This window comes from Myotis lucifugus, unplaced genomic scaffold (genome assembly GCF_000147115.1).
Source record: "Myotis lucifugus unplaced genomic scaffold, Myoluc2.0 scaffold_1063, whole genome shotgun sequence".
In the NCBI taxonomy this organism is placed as follows: Eukaryota; Metazoa; Chordata; class Mammalia; order Chiroptera; family Vespertilionidae; genus Myotis; species Myotis lucifugus.
This window is the reverse complement of record NW_005872111.1, coordinates 45,080-66,331: the sequence shown is the minus strand read 5'-3', so window position 1 is coordinate 66,331 and position 21,252 is coordinate 45,080. Positions and strand designations below refer to the sequence as shown.

At 52.1% G+C, this 21,252-nt stretch overlaps 1 protein-coding gene and 2 pseudogenes across 1 annotated transcript; all 3 read right to left on the bottom strand.

Moving 5' to 3' along the window:
- Positions 1–2,394: 2,394 nt before the first annotated feature.
- Positions 2,395–6,572, bottom strand: LOC102442760 (leukocyte immunoglobulin-like receptor subfamily A member 6). Its single transcript, XM_023747933.1, has 8 exons — positions 6,512–6,572; positions 6,125–6,412; positions 5,677–5,979; positions 5,172–5,468; positions 4,606–4,908; positions 4,277–4,327; positions 2,799–2,870; positions 2,395–2,516 (listed from the first exon to the last, which is right to left on the bottom strand). The coding sequence occupies exons 1-8, from the start codon at positions 6,570–6,572 to the stop codon at positions 2,395–2,397; spliced, it is 1,497 nt and encodes a 498-aa protein (XP_023603701.1).
- Positions 6,573–7,298: 726 nt separating this feature from the next.
- Positions 7,299–8,777, bottom strand: LOC102442444 (annotated as a pseudogene).
- A 5,365-nt stretch (positions 8,778–14,142) lies between these two features.
- Positions 14,143–19,318, bottom strand: LOC102442129 (annotated as a pseudogene).
- Between the last annotated feature and the right edge of the window lie 1,934 nt (positions 19,319–21,252).

Here is a 21,252-nt window from a genome sequence, read left to right as displayed (position 1 = left end):
TCCAAAATGTAAGGAATACATTTTGAAAATAAATGTATTCTTTTTTGGTCTAGGAGGTTAGAGAGGAGGGAACTGTGTTCAGATGGGCTCAGGGGGCCCCGTGGGGGGCCATGATGTGGTCCTAACCCAGGTTGTGGGGCAGGGAGGGGAGGCGGTTCACTGGATGAGTTAGGTTGGAGGAGGCATTGGCTTCACTCGGGCTGGAGAGTGTAGCTCAGCCTGATCCTCAGTAGCATGGACTGCTGGGTGGAGATCCTGGATGTGGCTGGAGTCAGGGGGACCTGTGGACCGGCTTTGTGCAGGGGATGGTCGGTGACAGGGACGTTTGGGACCATGAGAATGAAACACCTGAGCCAAGACTGAGGGTCTGGAGGAGGCCAGAAGGAGGCTGATGGGGTCACACCAACGAGCTGTCCTGGGTCTTCACCTGAGCTTGTCTGTGGGGAGAACTGGGTAACAGAAAGGAGAACTGAGAGCCAGAACGCTGGGATTGGTTCAGTGTGTGAGAGAGAAAGGGGAGAATGGAGGGCTCGTCCTCTCTCCACCATGACTGCCTACAGGAGCCAATGAGGCTGTATCCAGTTTGCTGACCCCAAGAGGAACAGGAGGCCTGGGGGATGTTACAAAACTGTCAATCACCCACAGAGGCAACCAGCACTGCCCTCCAGGCCTGGGTGTGGGCTTCTGCTTCTCCTTATCACTTCCTCTCTCTGACTTCCTTGTCTCTGTGAGCAGAGCTCCTGCTCTCCATCCCTCTTCATCAAACCTTTGCAGTCCTTTTTGCCTCCTCACCGACTCTTGTCCCCCAGACTGTACCTCTTTGTCTAATGCTGTTTATTCCATCTCCATGCTTTGGGTAGAAGAGCGTGTTGGAGACAATTCCCAGGTTGTAATCTAAGACCTGGAGACACGTTTATTGACCCTCTCTTTTGAGCCAGTCTCTTGTCCTCTTCCTCTTTGCCTGTTGGGCAAAATTGTAAAACCTCTATTCTGAGGGTTGTTATGAGGTCAGCAGTGCCTGAGACATGAAGAGCACCAATCGGTTGTTAATTTCTTTCTTTTTGAAAAAAGTATATTTTTATTGATTTCAGAAAGGAAGGGAGCGGGAGAGAGAGATAGAAACATCAATGATAAGAGAGAATCATTGATCGGGCGCCTCCTGCAAGCCCCACACTGAGGATGGAATCCACAACCCAGGCATGTGCCATGACCTGGAATCCAACCATGACCTCCTGAGGTCAACACTCAACCACTGAGCCACAACTGCCAGAAATCTGCTGTCATTTTCAGACCTGATGAAGCCGTGTGTATGGGAGGCATGTGGTGGGAAGGGATATTCGGAGGCCACATGTGTGTCCCCCAAGCCTACAAGGTGAATCAGAAGCTGTAGTGCATCCTTGGTTGAATGGCAGTTGAGCGCAGATACAAGTATTCGGGGATGGTGGGTCTCATTTTGGAACCTAGACTCAGCCCAAGTCAGGAGTGAAGGTGGAAATTTAATGAGTGGATTGGTCCCTAAGCACTTAGGGCACCTCTGACCTGGTGGGAGTCCTGCTTCCCATAAAACTCCATGGACACAAGTGGGGAAACCTACAGGGTATAAGGCAGCTGTAGGGAACCACGTGTGTTTCACTTGCATTTCTTTTTATTGAAGCAATAGTCACATAACATACAATTGAGCCTTTTGAAATATGAAATTCACTAGAATGCAGTTAATACACAATGCCTCAATGACAACATCTATCTTATTTCAAGAAAGTTTTAAACGCCCCCCCCAAAAAAAAATACAAACAAACAAAACAACACCAACAACAAACAGTCCGTCTCCCATCTGTCCTCCTGGTCAACCCCAGACAAACCAATCTGATTTCTGTCTCTATGGGTTTCCTTCTCCTGGACATTTTGAATAAAAGGAATCACACAAAACCTGATTCCATTTTGTGTCCCGATTCTGTCCCTGAGCTGCATTATTATGAGGTTTTCCCACTATGGACCAGGTACCCGTCCTTTGTTCTTTATGGTTTAAACAAACCCCAGGGTTGTAGAGATACCTCATTTTGTTGGGATGGATGTGGCTCAGCATGAAGGTATATAGATGTGAATCCAAACCAGCCATATGGGTCGGAACATTGTCTCATGTCACAGGGTGAGAACAGAAGGGCAGTGGAGGAGAGTCAGCGAGGACAGGGAGGGAGGGAGAGCACCCAAGTGGATGGAGGAGGACATGGCCCACGTTCTCCTGCACCCAGACCTCACCTACCACCTCTACTTCCCTGGACATTCTCAACAGACAGATTGCCAACTTTGGTCCACACTTTCCTTCAGCACCTCCTGGGATCCTCAGATGGGCTCCAAGGCTCCCCCTCTCTGAATGGTGCGTTGGTCCCTCTGTGTTCACATCCTGGCTGCATCGAGGGTCCTTATCGGGTTCTTTCGAGCCTCAAATAGCAGCACCCCCAGGACCACCAGGATCAAGCCAGCCACGCCCATCCGGATGAGATTCTCCACTGTGTAGTCTTGGGGATGGAAAAATATGAAATATGGGTAAAGAAGTCTCAGAGGTCAGGGTAGACACAAATCTCCAGGATTTTGATGTTCAACCTGGGCTCCCACCTCCCCTTGACATCAGTGTCCCTCTGATGTCTGAACTCAGCACCTGCTCAGACTCACCTTGATCAGAGTTAGCTGTGCCCAAGAACTGAGGATGAGTAAGAAATGGTCTCAGTTCAGAAATAACAATGAGCTCTGTGTTCTGTGTTCAGTCTGTGGATCAAGTCCCCATGAGCTAATTCCCCTACAGCTGAGAGATCCCAACTTCTCAACAGCTGGGGAACCAGGGTCCATGGAGGAGGGGTTGGTGTCAGGGGCTCCTGAATCTCAGGAGCACGAAGGGGTGAAAGTCTGGGCTGGGTCTCCTTCACCCCAACCCACCCAGGCCCCTCCTCTCATGGGTCTGCTATGTCCATTGACCAAGGCCACATAGACTCTTGTCCAGTACCATTTGGGACCTAGAACATTAGTGACGTCATGAATGAACCAGTGATGCCATTTAATGAGCACCTACTGTGTGAGAGGCACATGCTGGGGTCTGTTACTCATCTCCTCTTACCTCACAGCAGTCATGCACCAGGATTGTTGACCCCACAACCAACTTCACTGAGGCTCAGAGAGATTAATCACATGCCCCAGGCAGGATAGTGGGATAGAAACCCGGGGCTGTGAGTTCCCTGTGCTGTCGTCATGCTCCCCTCCCCTGCCACCTCCCAGGTGGACATCAGCTTTGTGATCTGGCTCCCCTTCTGCAGGGGCCTGCCCATGTCTCATATGGTGCTGAGGGTCCTTCCTCATTACCTGCCCCCAGCACAGCAGGGACTGAGAGGGGGAGGTTGTGGGGTGGACTCTGAGTCTTTCATGGATCCCCCTCCACCCACATGCCTCTGACAGCTCCCTAGGAAGATCGGGCTGGGCTGGGGCTCTGCCTTCCCGAGCTCTGTGAGGCCCTTATGTCACCTCATCTCCCAGCAGCCTGTGAGCAGGATGGGACCAGGGATGAGCAGACAGGAACCCAACACTCAGAGGAGAGAAGGGGCCGCCCAGCCCCACAGCAGGAGCAGCAGAGCCAGGAGCTGAGCCAGGGTTGATCCACCCTGTTCCCTCCTCTGAGCTGAGCCTGAGCTGAGGGGTAGGAACTGGATGCCTGGACCTTTATCCTGCCTGTCCCTCCCTGTACAGTGTCACCGTCACTGAGACAGAGGGGACAGGCCCCCGTAACATCACGTCCTGGGGGCTTCCCTGTGAGGCCCCTCTCCCAGGAGGTCAGGGCCAGAACCGATAGAAAATGTAAGATCTGGACAAGGATTCTCTCCTTTTACACTGGGAGACACAGAGGCACAGACAGGAGAAGGGTGAGTCCAAGTCAGCAAATCCAGAAGGGCCTGGACCCCCGCATAGCTCAGCCCCTTTCCCCCATGGAGGCATTCACCACCTTCCCACAGAGCCCCTCACACACCGTGGGTCGGAGAGAATGATGCTCAGAGCCTCCTGGGTTCAGGATGACAGGTGTGGGGTGGGGGCTGCCTTCTCCCACATGAGCCCAGCTCCTCCCCAGCCTGGGCCCCCACATCTCCCTCTGCCATGACCACTCCACCCATCACCAGCCTCAGACCCTGGGACACAAGCCCGTCCTTGAGGATCTGGGTCACTCGATCCCCTGACAGACTCTCAGGACTTGCTGGGTGGGCTGTGCTCGCTCTGAGCAGAGCTCCCCGGGACTCACCAGCTGTGGAGGTGGGCCCTGTGGGTGAGGGCCTGGGGCCTCCAGAGGGTCCTGGAAATGAGGACAGGAAGAGGGTGAGAGGCTTTGGCTGATCCTGGAACCCATTTCACACAGACACCCTCTTACATCTGTGCTGTGGCCCCTGAGGCCCTCCCACTGCTTCAGTATCCAGGTGAGGAAGAGGGGGTCGATGGGGTGGGAAGGCCTCTAAGGAAAAGATCTCCTAGGGGTGACTATCCTAAGAGCCCCTCACTCCCTTTCAGCCGTTAACCCTTACGGGGAAAGTTCTCTGAGTTGACAGCTCAGCAGACAGGGTCAGGGGCCCTCACCTGAGACCAGGAGCTCCAGGGGCTCACTGGGGAGTGACAGCAGGAAGGGGGAGGTGCTGTGTGAGCTGTAGCACCTGTAGGTGCCCCCGTGGGCTGAGGTCACAGGACTCATGGAGAACTCCGCCTGGTACTGCCCAGCTCGGTGCTTTGATCTCAGACGCAGGAGGGGATCGGCTGCCCCCTCCTTGGACAGAAGGAAAGTGTCCCTCAGGCTCTGTGACTGACACAGCAGGGTCACGTTCTCTCCTGAGGCCACCCTGGGGCCTGGCTGCACTGAGAAGGAGGGTCTGTCAGGCAGGTGTCCTAGAGAGAGAAAGGGAGGGAGGGTGAGGACTGCCAGCCCAGCTTGTTCTGCCCAGAGAGTCACCATGCCTCTCTCTGAGGACCCACACCTCTGTCTGTCTCTGTATATCTGAGTGTCCCGCCCTCCCCTCCCACCCACCTGCCTCACTCTGTCTCTCCCCCTCCCTGGGGGCCCTGTACTTTCATTCTGGCTTCATCACCTGAGACCCCCAACAGGGCCTGTGCAAAGTCTGGGACCCTGACTGAACCCACTGGCTCCTCACCTGCCACCAGGATGTCCAGGGGGTCACTGGGTGCCGACCACTCAGAGGAGAGGTTGTATCCACCGTAGCATCTGTACCGGCCCCCGTGGGAGCTGCTCACAGTGTCCAGGGAGAAGTTGGCCTGAGCAAGCCCAGCCTGGGGCTGCAGGACTAGGCTCTGGGGAAGGTCCCGTCCCCGCTCCTTGTGCAGAGCGAATCTGTCATAGCCGACATCAGAGCGACACTGGAGGGTCAGGTTCTGTCCAGAGGCCACGATGGGGCCCTGCTGGGTCAGGAGGGAGGGCTTCCCAGACTCACCTGAGGAGACCAGACAAGAGTTACAGGGGCTGCTCTTCCCATAAACCCCATTCTCCTGGACCCCAGGTCTCCCTGTCTCGCTGTCTCTGACCCAGGATCCTCTGTGCTCCCCTCACCCAACTTTTTCACATGGGCCTCCCCTCACAGCAAAGATGCCAAAAACTTGGCTGGTAGCTCAGTCCATGGATGGAGCAATAATGGGACTCACCTGACACCAGGAGCTGCAGAGGGTCACTGGCTGGTGAACACACCTGAGGCGTGTTCCTGTAACAGCCATAGCATCTGAACCTCCACCTGTGTGTGGTGGTCATGGGGCCCACAGGGAACAGGGACTGGGACTGCCCCCTGGGCTGTAACTGGGAGTCCAGGGTCCAGGAGAGCCTGTGATCTCCTTCCTTAGTCAGAATGAACCTGTCAAATCCCTGCCTTGAGCCACACTGGAGGGTCACGTTCCCTCCTGAGGTCACGACAGGGCTGGGCAGGGCTGAGAGGCTGGGTTTGCTGTAGAATCCTAAGAGAGGAGGAGGCAGCATGTTAAATGGACTCACACCTCCCTCACGTCCCCCAGGGCTGGGCTGTGAGAGGGAGACAGCCTGAAAGCAGACCCACTTCCTGAGGGCAGAGCCTGAGGCTGGGATCCCTGAGTGTCCTCTCACCTGTCACCACCACCAGCTCCAGGGGGTCACTGGGTTCTGACCAGCCATCAGGGCTGCGATAGTAACAGCGATATATCCCCGCATCACGCTCTGTCATGTGTGGGATGGAGAACATCACCTTGTCCCCAAGCTTCAGTGGCTTCTCTCTTTTCCATGGTGCTGGACTTCCCGAATTCTCCAGATGGTACTCCGAGGCCCCTGAGGTCCCCTGACAGGAGATAGTCAGGGGGCTCCCCCAGGGGGTCACAGGGCCTGGCTCAGCCCAGAGGGTGGGTTTGGGGAAGGTCCCTGGAGAAAACAAAAGGCTACATTACAAAGGCCTTCCCCACCTCATCCCACAGCTCAGCCCAAGACACTCTTATTGTATTTCTTCCATCCTAGCCTCACCTCTCCTGGGGACAGGGCCCTGAATGACTGAGCTCAGAAAGCACAAGGTCAGGATAATCATCTGACACCAGGAGCTCCAGGGGCTCACTGGGGAGTGACAGCAGGAAGGGAGAGGAGCTGTGTGAGCTGTAGCACCTGTAGGTGTCCCTTTGGGCTGAGGTCACAGGACTCATGGAGAACTCCGCCTGGAACTGCTGAGCTCGGTGCTTTGATATCAGATGCAGGGGGACATTGGGTGCCCCTCCTTGTACAGAAGGAATGTGTCCCTCTAGCTCTGTGACTGACACATCAGGGTCATGTTCTCTCCTGAGGCCACCCTGAAACCCGGCTGCACGGAGAGGGAGGGCCAGTCAGGCAGGTGTCTTCGAGAGAGGGACGGAGGGTGAGTGCTGCCTGCCCACCTTGTTCTGCCCTGAGAGTCACCAGGCCTCTCTCTGAGGACCCTCCTCTCTGTCTGTCTCTGTTTCTCTGAGTCTCCCAACTCCCCTCTCACCCCCCTCTCTCTCTGTCTCTCTCCCTCCTTGGGACCCTGTACCTTCATTCTGGCCTCACCACCTGAGACCCCCAGCAGGGGCTTTGCAATGTCAGGGCCCCTGAGTGAACCCACTGGTTCCTCATTTGCCATGAGGATGTCTCGGGGGGGGGGAGGGGTCTTACTGGGCCAAACACTCAAAGAAAAGGTTGTTCCTACTCTAGCATAGGTACCCCCCCCGCACTGTCAGCCTCTCTGAGTGTCCAGGGGGAAGTGGGCCTGAGAGAGCCCAGCCTGGGGCTGCAGGACAAGGCTCTAGGGGAGGTCCCGTCCCCCCTCTTTGGACAGAGTGAATCTGTCATAGCCGACATCAGAGCGACACTGGAGGGTCAGGCTCTGTCCAGAGGCCACGATGGGACCCTGCTGGCTCAGGAGGGAGGGCTTCCCAGACTCACCTGGGGAGATGAGACATGAATTACAGGGGCTGCTTTTCCCATAAACCCCTTCTCCTGGCCTGGCCATCAGGTCTCACTGTCTTTCTCTGTGACTCAGACCCAGGAGCCCTTGTGCTCCCCTCACCCTCTCATATGGGGCTGCACTCAAATTAATGACCCTAATAACACCCCAGTATTTGTTGCCTGAATCAATGGAAGGGACAATAATGATCCTTACCTGACACCAGGAGCTCTAGGGGGTCACTCGGGTACGAACACACCTGGGAGCTGTTCCTGTAACAGCCACAGCATCTGAACCTCCACCTGTGAATGGGGGTCCGGGGGCCCACAGGGAACAGGGCCTGGGACCTCCCACTGGGCTGTGGCTGTAGTCCAGGGTCCAGGAGAGCCTGTGATCCCCTTCCTTAGTGAGAATGAACCTGTCAAATCCCTGCCCTGAACCACACTGGAGGGTCACCTTCCTTCCTGAGGTCAGGACAGGGCTGGGCAGGGCTGAGAGGCTGGGTTTGCTGTAGGATCCTAGGAGAGGAGGAGGCAACATGGTAAATGGGCTCACACCTCCCTCACGTCCCCCAGGGCTGGGCTGTGAGAGGGAGACACCCTGAGAGCAGACCCCCTTCCTGAGGGAACAACCTGAGATTGGGACCCCTGAGTGTCCTCTCACCTGTCACCACCAGCTCCAGGGGGTCACTGCACTCTGACCTGTCATGAGGGCTGATATAGTAACAGTCATATATCCCAGCATCAGGCTCTGTCAGGCTTGTGATGCTGAACGTGTCCTTGTCCATCGGATCTAGTGGTTTCACTCTGCCCCATAGCAATATGCTTCCCTCTTTGTGAAAACAGAACTCCTTTGGCCTCCAGGGTCCCCTGACACCAGATGGTCACGGGGCTCCCCCAGGACATCACAGAGGCTGGCTCAGCCCAGAAGGTGGGTTTGAGGAAAGTCCGTGGAAGGAAACCAGAGGCTGCATGACCAAGACCTTCCCCACCTTCATCTCCTAGCTTAGTGCTAGAACCTCCTCTTTATCACCTCAACCCAGCACCTCTGTGCTCCCTCCTGAGCCCCAGGAGTGAAGGAAGAGGAGGGACATGGAGCCTGGGGAGGACTCACCTGCCTGCACAAGGGTCCTCTGGTCCAGACTCAGCCCTGAAAAAGAGTCCCTGTGAGAGGTTGGCACCCAGACATCTGAGCTGATTCCCTTCCCATCAGTCCCCGGGTACTAGAGCTGCCTGAGCCTGAGGTTTCCCACGAACAAGAGGATGCAACTGCCCCTCCTTCTGCCCCTCCCCGTGTCCACAACTGACCGAGGCAGAGAAGAACAGAGAGGATGGACATCGTGGCGTCTGCTCTGAGGGCTTTTGCTCTGCAGATGGAGGAAGCCTGGGCCTGCAGAACAGAGTGTCACAGGATGTGACGAGTTAAAGGCTGTTGCAACCCTTTGGGGTTACCACACCCCCAGCAAGGTAAGCCCCGCCCTGAGCCTGGCTCCTCATCTCCCCAGAATGAGGGCTCACAGGGAGTCCAGGTTTCAGGAGGCTGGTCAGCAGTGTCTGAGCCTCAGGGTCTCTTCTGTCTGCTGGTCTGACTCCTACTCAGATATGGCGGGACCCAGGTTCTGGTCCTGACTCAGCCCCTGAGAGTCTGTCTCTGAACAGCCCAACGGGACACCCGACCACGGCTCTTGAGGGACCTCATTTATAAAAGACTCTGCTGAGCAGATTCCCAGAGGCCTCAGTATTTCCTCGACTTTCCCTGGTTCAAGGGTCCTGGTGGGTTTCCATCCCTGCCCACCCTTGTGTTTCCTGCCTTTTTCATGTTCATTATTCAGGGTAAGTATTGGTACCACCCTGTGGTTTGATGCACATTTGTTTCTTCAGTGAGTTATAAAGCTCAGCACCTTTTATTTAAGCATTTTTTGTTACTGCTCACCTGAGGATATTACATCCAATGATTTTTAGAGAGGATGGAAGGGAGAGAGGGAAGGAGAGAGAGAGAGAGAAAAACATCAATGTGAGAGAGATACATCAATTGCTTGCATCCCTACGAGGGTTGAGGAGCAAACCTGCAACCAAGACGCATGCCCTTGACCTGGAAGCAAACCTGTGACCCTTTGGTGGTCAGGCTGATGCTCTAACCACTGAGAAATACCAGCCAAGGCAGCTCGTCACGTTTACATAATGTCAATGCACATATGCATGTCAATATCAGTTGCTTGTTAAGTTTTTGCTTGCTTTTCTATTGCTCTCTGCTGCCACATAACAACTTGTACATATTTCCTAATGATCTGAATGTCAGTCCGTGGTCTCATTTTGGCATCTCAAATATCTACCATCTTCACTGTCTCGCTGGTGTTTACAAAGAACAGCAGTTCTTCATCTTAGTGGATTCCACTGTGTCCATGACCCCCTAAGTTAGTGTTCTTGTGTCCAGATCACGGGAAAATGTGTATCCCACAAACTAATAAGATAGTTCCCCCCTTTTCTTTTCTCAAAAGAAAAAGTAATTGGTTTCTTTTTCTCATATTGATCTGTCACCCTTTTGGCATTGCGTAAATGGTGGACGCAGGTAAGACGTTCACTGTGTGCCACAGACTCACTCAGTGGCCCAGCACCACCTGAAGGCCATGACCTCACCCCCCCCAGCCCAGCAAGGGTCTGTCATGATCCAGGTGCCTCCACACGAGGGGTCTGACCTGGAATCTTCCTTCTGCTCCTTTGGACGAGGCGTCTCTGCTTTTCAATTTCTCTAAACACCAACATCTCCATCTGCATTGAATGGCTGGTTTCGTTTCCTCCATATCTCAGGCCAGAAAAATTCTCACCATCTTTGTGGAGGAGGCTTTTGTTTTGCTGAGAAGTCAAGGGAGGAAGTAGCCTGCTCAAGTGTCCTTCAACCACTCAGATGGTAGTACCACAACTGATATTTAATATGTCTCTGTGTGTTATGTCTTGGAACAGGATTCCCATGAATCTTGTTTTGTCTGAATCCTGATGAGTCTCCATAGTTTGAAGAAGAGAGTGACACCCGACCTCAAAGGTGCTCTGAAGTGTCAGAAATGACTCAGATGATTGACCCCCATGAGATGGAGAGATCCCACTTCTCACATAGATAGAAATTCAGATGAAACCTGTGTGAGACGTAGGACCTGCGTCTCAGGGCCAGGAGGAGGTGCTGAGCTGCCCTGTGGGAGCAGATGCATCTTGCACAGCCCCCGGGCTCCTCCTTCCCCACCCCTGGGCTCACTGTCCTGAGGGCCCCTTGGTGTCCCCAGTCAACAAGGCAGGGAGGGAGGTCACCTTCACACACCCCAAGGCAGTGGTCACATCCACTTCCTTCCTGAGCTCTGAGCTCCACACCCTCACTCCCTTCTCCAGTTCACCCTCCACATCTGGCCTTGCAACTCCTTTTCAGAAGCTGTTTATACGTAAAACCTTCCATGGTCCTCACTGTCTTCAGGGTGAATCCACACTCTTCCTTCTGAACTCAAGGCTGATCATGATCATCCAGATGTGACCCTCCCACCTCAGCTCTCACTTCTACTTCCCTCAGACAGATGGGTATAGCTGCCCATGAACATACACACACTCACAGACACACACACTATTACACATACATTCTCACACACATATATACTCACACTCATATACCTGGATACTTACACACACATAAGCATACATATTTAACCACTCTTAGATACATACACTCACACATACACAGTCACATTCATATATGTTCACACAGGCTCACACACACTCATGTCTACATACTGTTACACACATATTCACTCATACACACATATCCACTCTCATTACTAGTCACACAACTCTTACAGAGATAAATGATCACAAACATACATACTCAGACACTCACACACATATACATTCACACACATGTACACAGTCACACTAAAACACCAGAACACATATACACTCAAACACTACACACTCACACATACACACCTACTGACACATATGTAGGCCCATTCAAACACACACAATACATACACTCACATCCAAAACACACAAATCCACCTTCACACACACACACACACACACACCTCTCAAACATTCACATATATATATTCATACAGCCCACACATATATAGACTCACCCACACTCACACACACATACACATTTATGCAAACACTTATGCTCTCACACATATGCTCATACACATAAACACACACAAACGCACATGGTTTTTCCTTTTTTCATTTCATAGGTTTGATGTGTAGTATTTACATTATCATTTAATCTAAAAAGTTCACTTCTGTTTTGGTTCACACATTGATTATTGCCAAGTCTGTTGATTTATTTCCAAAATGTAAGGAATACATTTTGGAAATAAATGTATTCTTTTTTGGTCTAGGAGGTTAGGAGAGAAGGGAGCTCTGTTCAGATGGGCTCAAGGGGCCCCCTGAGGGGCCACGATGTGGTCCTAACCCAGGTTGTGTGTTGGGGGAGGGGAGGAGGTTCACGGGATGAGTTAGGTTGGAGGAAGCCTTGGCCTCACTCGGGCTGGAGAGTGTAGCTCAGCCTGATTGTCAGCAGCACGAACTACTGGGTGGAGATCCCTGGATGTGGCTGGAGTCAAGGGGGACCTCTGGACAGGCTTTGTGCAGGGGATGTTCGGTGACAGGGACGTTTGTGAGAACGAATCATCTGAGCTGAGAATGAGGGTCTGGAGGAGGCCAGAAGGAGGCTGATGGGGTCACACCAACAAGCTATCCTGGGTCTTCACCTGAGCTTGTCTGTGGGGAGAACTGGGTCACAAGAAGAAGAAACGGGAGCCAGAACGCTGGGATTGGTTCAGTGTGTGAGAGAGAAAGGGGAGAATGGAGGGCTCGTCCTCTCTCCTCCTTGGCTGCCTTCAGGAGCCAATGGGGCTGTATCCAGTTTGCTGACCCCAAGAGGAGCAGGAGGCCTGGGGGATGTTACAAAACTGTCAATCACCCACAGAGGCAACCAGCACTGCCCTCCAGGCCTGGGTGTGTGCTGCTGCTTCTCCCTATCACTTCCTCTCTCTGACTTCCTTGTCTCTGTGAGCAGAGCCCCTGCTCTCCATCCCTCTCCATCAAACCTTCAGAGACCTTTTTGCCTCCTCACCGACTCTTGTCCCCCAGACTGTACCTCTTTGTCTAATGCTGTTTATTCCATCTCCATGCTTTGGGTAGAAGAGCGTGTTGGAGACAATTCCCAGGTTGTACTCTAAGAACTGGAAACACGTTTATTGACCCTCTCTTTTGAGCCAGTCTCTTGTCCTCTTCCTCTTTGCCTGTTGGGCAAAATTGTAAAACCTCTATTCTGAGGGTTATTATGAGGATCAGCAGTGCCAGAGACATGAAGAGCACCAATCTGCTGTTAATTATTTTCTTTTTTAAAAAAATATATTTTTATTGATTTCAGAAAGGAAGGGAGCAGGAGAGATAGAAACATCAATGATGACAGAATCATTGCTTGGGTGCCTCCTGAAAGCCCCACACTGGGGACAGAGGCCACAACCCAGGCATGTGCTCTGACCAGGAATAGAACCATGACTTCCTGGTTTAGAGGTCCACACTCAACCACAGAGCAACGCCGACCAGAAATCTGGTGTCATTTTCTGACCTGATGAAGGCATGTGTATGAGAGACCAGTGTTGGGAAGGGCTGTTTGGAGGCCACATGTGTGTCCCCCAAGCCCACAAGGTGAATCAGAAGCTGTAGTGCATCCTTGGTTGAATGGCAGATGAGCGCAGACAAAAGGATGCAGGGATGGCGGGTCTCATTTTGGAACTAGACTCAGCCCAAGTCAGGAGTGAAGGTGGAAATGTAATGAGTGGGTTGGTCCCTAAGCACTAAGGCACTTAGGGCACCTCTGACCTGGTGGGAGTCCTTCTCCCATAAAACTCTATGGACACTAGTGGTGCAACCTCCAAGGTATAAGGGAGCTGTAGGGAACCATACGTGTTTCACTTGCATTTATTTTTATTGAAGCAACAGTCACATAACATGCAATTACAATATGAAATTCACTAGAATGCAGTAAATACACAATGTCTCAATGACAACATCTATCTTGTTTCAAGAAAGTTTTAAACTCCCCCCCCCAAAAAAAGAAAAAACAAACAAAAAAATAACAACAACAAACAGTGCATCTTCCATCTGTCCTCCTGGTCAACCCCAGACAAACCAATCTGATTTCTGTTTCTATGGGTTTCCTTCTCCTGGACATTTCGCATAAATGGAATCACACAAAACCTGATTCCATTTTGTGTCCGGATTCTGTCCCTGAGCTGCATTATTATGTTTTCCCACTATGGACCAGGTACCTGTCCTTTGTCCTTTATGGTTTAAACAAATCCCAGGGTTGTGAAGATACCTCATTTTGTTGGGATGGATGTGACCCAGCATGAAGGTGTATAGATGTGAATCCGAACCAGCCATGTGGGACTAACCCTCACATCACAGGGTGAGAACAGAAGGGCAGTGGAAGGGAGTCAGCAAGGACAGGGAGGGAGGGAGAGCACCCATGTGGATGGAGGAGGCCTCCTCTACAGGGACAGGGCCCACGTTCTCCTGCACCCAAACCTCACCTACTAACTCTACTTCCGTGGACATTCTCAACGGACATGGTCCCCACTTTCCTTCAGCACCTCCTGGGATCCTCAGATGGGCTCCAAGGCTCCCCCACTCTGAACGGTGCGTTGTTCCCTCTGTGTTCATATCCCGGCTGCATCAAGGGTCTTTATGGAGTTGTTTCGAGCCTCAAATAGCAGCACCACGAGGACCACCAGGATCAAGCCAGCCACGCCCATCCGGATGAGATTCTCCACTGTGTAGTCTTGGGGATGGGAAATAAGAATTGTGGGTAAAGAAGTCTCAGAGGTCAGGGTAGACTCAAATCTCTAGGATTTTGATGTTCAACCTGGGCTCCCACCTCCCCTTGACATCAGTGTCCCTCTAATGTCTGAACTCAATACCTACTCTGACTCACCTTGATCTGAGTCAGCTGTGCCCAAGAACTGAGGATGAGTATGAAATGGTCTCAATTCAGAAATAACTAAGAGCTGTGTGTCCTCTGTTCAGTCTGTGGATAAAGACCCCATGAGCTTATTCCCCTAGATCTGAGAGATCCCACCTTCTCAACAGCTGGGGACCCAGGGTCCATGGAGGAGGAGTTGGTGTCAGGGGCTCCTGAATCTCAGGAGCATGAAGGGGTGAAAGTCTAGGCTGGGTTTACTTCAACCCACCCCGCCCAGGCCCCTTCTTTCTTGGGTCTGCTATGTCCATTGTCACTTGAAGTTGTTCATCTGTTGATTCTTCTATTAACTCACTTTATTTTACAATAACAAATACCTACAGTGGTAGATATATTTTCCAGATGAAAAATATGTGTATGGGGAAGCTAATCATGTGATATTTTTTTAAACTCAAACGACAACTAAGGTCAAAACCAAGGAAGTCCACAGTTCTGGTTCAAATTTAAGTCTCAGAGAAAATCCATCTAATTTCAATATTTATTGAGCACCAAAAGTAGTAAATTAGGTCAATCTCTTACCCCATTTTTATATAAATCCCATGATATAAACAGAAATTATGGATTGTTCCTCATTACATTGGTACATGCATTAACTCTAAATGTCAGCTCCACAATTTAGAACATGCACATGGATGATCCGCGTCACTCAGTTGGGTTAATATCCAAGTGGGTGACACCAAGAAGTCTTTGTAATGTGTGTCATGTGGTTAAAAGTCAGAGAAAGGATAATATTAGAAGATGTGTGTCTGTCAGGAAAAGAGAGCATTCCTAGTAAACCCTAATGAAACAGAAGAATGGATTGGAACAAAGCGGCCAATAGTGCTTTCAATATAAAATGTAGAATTCTTCATGGGTTTGCCATGACATAAGGTTGGGTGTGAATTAAGCTGTTTTCCAAAAGGAAACTCTGGAACATTTTAATCCCTCATTTCATTGTATTAGGTGTGGAGTGAGAAAAGTAGGAATGCAATTGGGAATAAAGAAGTGACATTTCCTTGGCCTGGTGGCGATTATAATTTCATCAGCATGTTGGAGGGATCAACTGAAAAACAGTCCACAGGGAGAGAGTCTGTGGGAAGCTAACAGGTCATGAAATAAATATGCCCAAGCCAAGAGCTTTCCTATGTGCACTTACTACCATTTAGAAAATGTACAGGAATCAAACAGCTTTCTCACAAATTACAGTGTTAGAGGTGCAATTCTCTGGGTGGGCTGGGCATTTACACAGTTTTACAAATAGCTGTCACATGCTTCTAAGGTTCATGCATAAATCTCATTTGAAAATGTGTGAAAGAAGACTTTATATAAACAAAAGGTTATTCTTCATTAAAAAATGTCTGAATTAAATCTGCTCCCAATGAAAAGAGGAATAGAATGCTTATATTTCTATCTGGACTCCATATAATGTCAGTTAAATTGTGAGCTTATCGACTGAAGTATTGCCTGAAGTTTCTCTAAAAAGAGCCCATAATAGACCCGTGTGCACAGAGACACTGAACAGAGGTGAATGCACAGAATCTGGGCAGGAGGCCCCAGGTCCGCTTGGCCCCTACATGGACCCTCCTTATTCTCAGGTGAGCACTGAGGGCCTGGAGGCCCTCCAGGTGAGCACAGAGGGCTATGCATGGTGTTGCCCAAGGCAGGATGCTTCTCTCTATAGGGGAGTGTCCAGTGGGGGCTGGGACTGCAGGGACCCAGATTCTGAGGTGAAGACGTCAGGAGGTGAGTGGTGGTGGTGGTGGGGGTCTGTGTTCTCTGCTCAGTCTAATCACATTCCTGCTCATTTCACTCACATCTCACTCGCCCTTCCTACCCGTCATCTCTGCTGAGGTTCAGAAGTGGGGTTCAGGAGTGGGAGGTCCTGTCTGTCTCTGCTCTCTCCTGGGCTGGACTCTGCTCTGTGGAACCTGCTCCACCTCCTTGTTTATTACTGTCACCAACACTCTTAGGAACAGGACCGTGAGCTGAGTGAGCACAGAAAGGACAGGGTCAGGGCTCCTCACCTGAGACCACCAGCTGCAGGGGGTCACTGGGGTGTGACAGCAGGTAGGGGGAGGTGCTGTTTGAGCCAAAGCACCTGTAGGTCCCCTGGTGGCCTGAGGTCGCAGGACTGAGGGTGAAGGTGGCCTGAGAGGGTGCAGACGTGTTCTGTAGAAGAAGGTACTGGGGAGGGTCCAGTGACCCCTCCCTGTGCAGGTGGAAGGTGTCAAACCAGACCTCAGACCCACACTGCAGGGTCACGTTCACTCCCCTGGGCACTGAGGGTCCCGGCTGGGCTGAGAGGGAGGGTTTCCTGTACATTCCTGGGGAGAGGAAGGTGGTGATGTGTGGGGAGCCACCTTTTCCCTCACGTCCGTGACCCTGACCTGAGGGACCTTGTCCTTCTCCAGAGACTCTGTCTGTGACCCCTCCCAGCTCCTCTGTCCCCCTGAGGGGGTGGGGTATCTTTTATCTCCTTTTAACACCTTTCTCACCCTCTCCCTCCAGCAGATGGAAAGGGCCCCATGAGAACCATGAGCTACAGGAGAGGGACACGTTCTCTCCTGAGGCCACCACAGGGCTTGGCTGGGCTGAGAGGGAGGGTGCATCGCCCACTCCTGAGGGAGGAGAAAGGGTCTGTGTTAAAGGGACCATCACCCTCATGCCCCAGGGGTGTTCTGTGAAAGGTGAGGTCCCCTGAGGCCACACTGTATTCCCTCTGCCTGTGACCTGGAGCCCACAGTAGGGAGGGGACCCAGTGTCTCCCTTACCTGTCACCACCAGGAGCAAGGGGTCACTCCGCTCTGAGAGTATGTCCCCAGTGCTGTAAGATGCACACTGGTACAGCCCTGCATTGTGTGAAGTCATGGCGCCAATGAGGAAACCGGCTTTGTTGCTGGAGTCCTGTGGGATCCTGGTATCCAAGGGTGCAGAGTCCCTCTCTTTATACAGAAGGTAGGCACTAGCCTGCAGAGACCCCTGACACCAGAGGGTCACAGAGCTCCCGTTGGTGACAATGGGGCCTGGATCAGCCCAGATGGAGGGTTTGGGGACGTCTCCTGGAAAGGAATCAGACATGAAAGGTCCTGGGGAGCCCTCATCCCCTCATGATGTCATGAATGAGGAAAGGATGCCATTTAATGAGCACCTACTGTGTGTGAGGCACATGCTGGGGTCTGTCATTCATCTCCTCTCACCTCACAGCAGTCATGCACCAGGGATTGCTGACCCCTCCACCCATTTCTGGGGCTCAGAGAGGTTAATCACGTGCCCCATGTCACCCAGCCTGGACGGGGCCGGTCTGGGACTGGGATCCAGGACTGTGGATTTCCTGTGCTGTCCTCATGTTGCCCGAGCCCCAAGACCCCAGAAGGACACCAGCTTCGTGCTCTGGGCTCCTCCTCTGCAGGGGCCTGTCCACATCTCATCTGGAGCTGAGGGTTCTTCCTCATTATCCGCCCCCAGCACAGCAGGGACAGGGAGGGGCAGGGTGAGGGGTGGACTCTGAGTCTCTTCTGGATCCATCCCCACCCACAGGGCTCTGATGTCCCCTTGGGAAGGAGCTTGGGCTGCTCCTCCCATAAACCCCCTTCTCCTGTCCTGGCACCCAGGACTCACTGTCTCTCTCTGTGTCTTTGGCCCAGTGGCCCCTGTACTCCCCAACTCACCCTCTCACAGGGGAGTCCCCTCCCAGCAAAGATGCCAATAATGTATCTGGAGCCTAAATCCACGGATGGGGCAATAATGGGACTTACCTGGGATCAGGAGCTCCAGGGGTTCACTGGGTTGTGACCACACCTGGGGTCTGTTCCTGTAGCAGCCATAGCATCTGAACGTCCCCCTGTGAATGGGGGTCACAGGACCCACAGGGAACAGGGCCTGGGACCACCCACTGGGCTGTCGCTGTGAGTCCAGGGTCCAGGAGAGCCTGTGATCTCCTTCCTTAGTCAGAATGAACCTGTCAAATTTCTGCCCTGAGCCACACTTCAGGGTCACGTTCCCTCCTGAGGTCAGAACAGGGCTGAGCAGGGTTGTGAGTCTGGGTTTGCTGTAGGATCCTAGGAGAGGAGGAGCAAGAGTATTAATGGGCTCACGGCCCCCAGGGTTTGGCTGTGAGAGGGAGACACCCTGAGAGCAGACCCCCTTCCTGAGGGCAGGGCCTGAGGCTGGGACCTCTGAGTGTCCTCTCACCTGTCACCACCAGCTCCAGGAAGTCACTGCTCTCTGACCAGCCCGAAGGACTGTAATAGTAACAGTGATATATCCCAGCATCACGCTCTGTCATGTGTGTGATGGAGAACTTGGCCTTGTCTCCAGGCTCCTGTGGCTTCTCTAATTTCCATGGTGCTGGGCTTCCCTCTTTATACAGATAGAACTCTTGGCCCTTCAGGGTCCCCTGACACCAGATGGTCATGGGGTTCCCTGGGGGATCACAGAACCCGGCTCAGCCCAGATAGTAGGTTTGGGGAGGGGCCCTGGAAGGGAACCAAAAGCTGGGTTAGAAGGCATTCCCCACCCCCACATTCCTAAGATGCCCCACATCCATTAACCCAGAACCACTGTTCTCCATCCCCAGATGCACATGTTATAAACCCTTGTCCCCAGTGAGAGGGACTTGGGGCTCCTGTGGAGACTCACCTGCCTGCACTGGGGTCCTGAGGCCCACACTCAGCCCTGGAAGAGAGTCCCTGTGAGAGATTTTCCCTGAACCCTGAGCAGCACCCTCCTCCCCATGAGCCTCCTGAGTCCTGGGGTCCTGACAGACCAGGGTTCCCTCCTCTCCCTCCCATCTCACCGAGGCAGAGCAGGGCCGTGAGGGTGGGGGTCATGGCGTCTTCTCCCGGAGGCCTCAGCTGAGCAGATGGAGGAGGCCACGGTGCTAGTAGGGTGGACAGACAGATGCACGGGTGGTGGTCACTTGGAGGCTGGCCCTGCCTGTCATGGGGTTGTCACACCAGTAGCCTACAGGCGAGGGCACAGCCTCTCTCTAGCAGCCTGGCTCTCATTTTCCTGGTGAAGCAGAAAATAGACCCAGAGCCTCCCTCCTGAGACAATCCTTGCAGGTGAGGTGACACAGGACACGTCCTTCCCTGTCAGAGCCTCCCCCACGGGGTCTCCTTCCTCCTCAGCCCGTCCATCAGCACCTCCCTGGGGTCCTCACCATGGACAGTGCCACGCCGGCCCTGGAGATACTTCAGGAGATGTGGGTCCCTGTGGTCTGCAGAGCTCAGATCAGCAGGGACAGGTTCACCCTCTAACTGTGCAGCTCAGGGTGATGTCACTGATAGTAAGCACTGAGGGTCAACACAAAACAAATATGGGAAGGAAACAGGTCCCTTCTATGGCCCCAGATTATAGCTCTCTCTCTATCACACCCCCTACATGGACTTCTCCTTTTCCTTGCAACGGCATCCACCCCAGTTTCCTGGAAATCAGATATGGCTCATTCCTGCCTCCTCAGTGATTCTTGTTCCCTAAGCAGAGCTGTCCCCTCATCCTGTCCTCCTCTCTTCAGCTTTTGGGGTCAATAAGGGGTCCAGTGCTCTGATGTTGGGGACAAAGCTCATAGTTAAATATTTCACTATCATTCATTGTCTGTGTGACCTTGAGGAGTAGCAGCCAATCTCTGCGCTTCGGATTCCTGGTGGGAATCACATAGGCATGAAGCCAAATTCTCAGAGTGTTGTGGGACCAGTGATGTCTGGGATGTGGATAACTTGCAGACCTGATTAAGATGTGTGGGATAAGACATAAGAGGATCAATGTGTCTCACTTCACAGTCAAAATGAGGGATGGGTGTGTCCACTCAAGAGCCCTCATCTGTTCCTACTACTGAGAAATAATATTTGTAAATGATGCAGCCACACTCAATGCAGCAGAAGTGAAATGAGAGTTCCCCAAACAGAGAGGGAACCACAACAAATAAAAGGGATCAAAGCGAGCGGCCACTGGTGACCACAAGTGGTCATCTGTGAGGAGTTCTCCACCTCCGTGTGGACAGGAGAGGGAGAACAGGGTCGTCATAGGCAGGGAGGGGATCGGGCACAAGGTGATAGATGGGTTGCCCCATTTCTCATGCTTGAGGATGAGCACTGAGGCATCTCTATGCACTGACTCAGCCCAGGATCAGCACTGAGCCGTGTGTGTGTGTGTGTGTGTGTGTGTGTGTGTGTGTGTAACAAATTCAATCCAGCCTAGTCCAACAGGAGTGTCTGTCCAGGTGTGAGTGTGAGGCTCACATTGGAGCCATCCCTGCTGGGCACATCACAGTCAAAAGCTGAGTTTGGGAGAGTGGATGCTACAACTCTCCATCCCCTTCAGATTCCGACATCAGGTGAGCCATGGGAGTAACTCTGTGGAGAATCAGGTGTGACCGTCTACAAGAAATAGATGTCAACATGTACTCTCACTATGAAAAATAATGCTAAGGAAGGCTGCCTACAGAGTCTTTAATGCAGGTAATCATATATGAGACAACAGAACACTGGGAATATAAGAACCAAATTTTAATCAAAGATTGTTGAAATGTCAGAAACAATGAAGGCTAAAATTGAATTATTGGAACAACCCCAGGGCTTATATGATAAAAGTGTGGAGAATTTTGGAAAGGCATTACTTAAACAACATAGAGGTAAAAAGGAATAAAAATAAAAACATGATTTGATTTAACACTCTCAAATATTTTGTTTTCGCCCAGGAAAAGGTACAGCTGAAGCTACAATAACAAAATTGGAAGACAACATGGAGAAAATTTTGGAGAATACAAGACAGAGAGACTGGAATTGAAAACTTTACATGCATGAGAATAGAG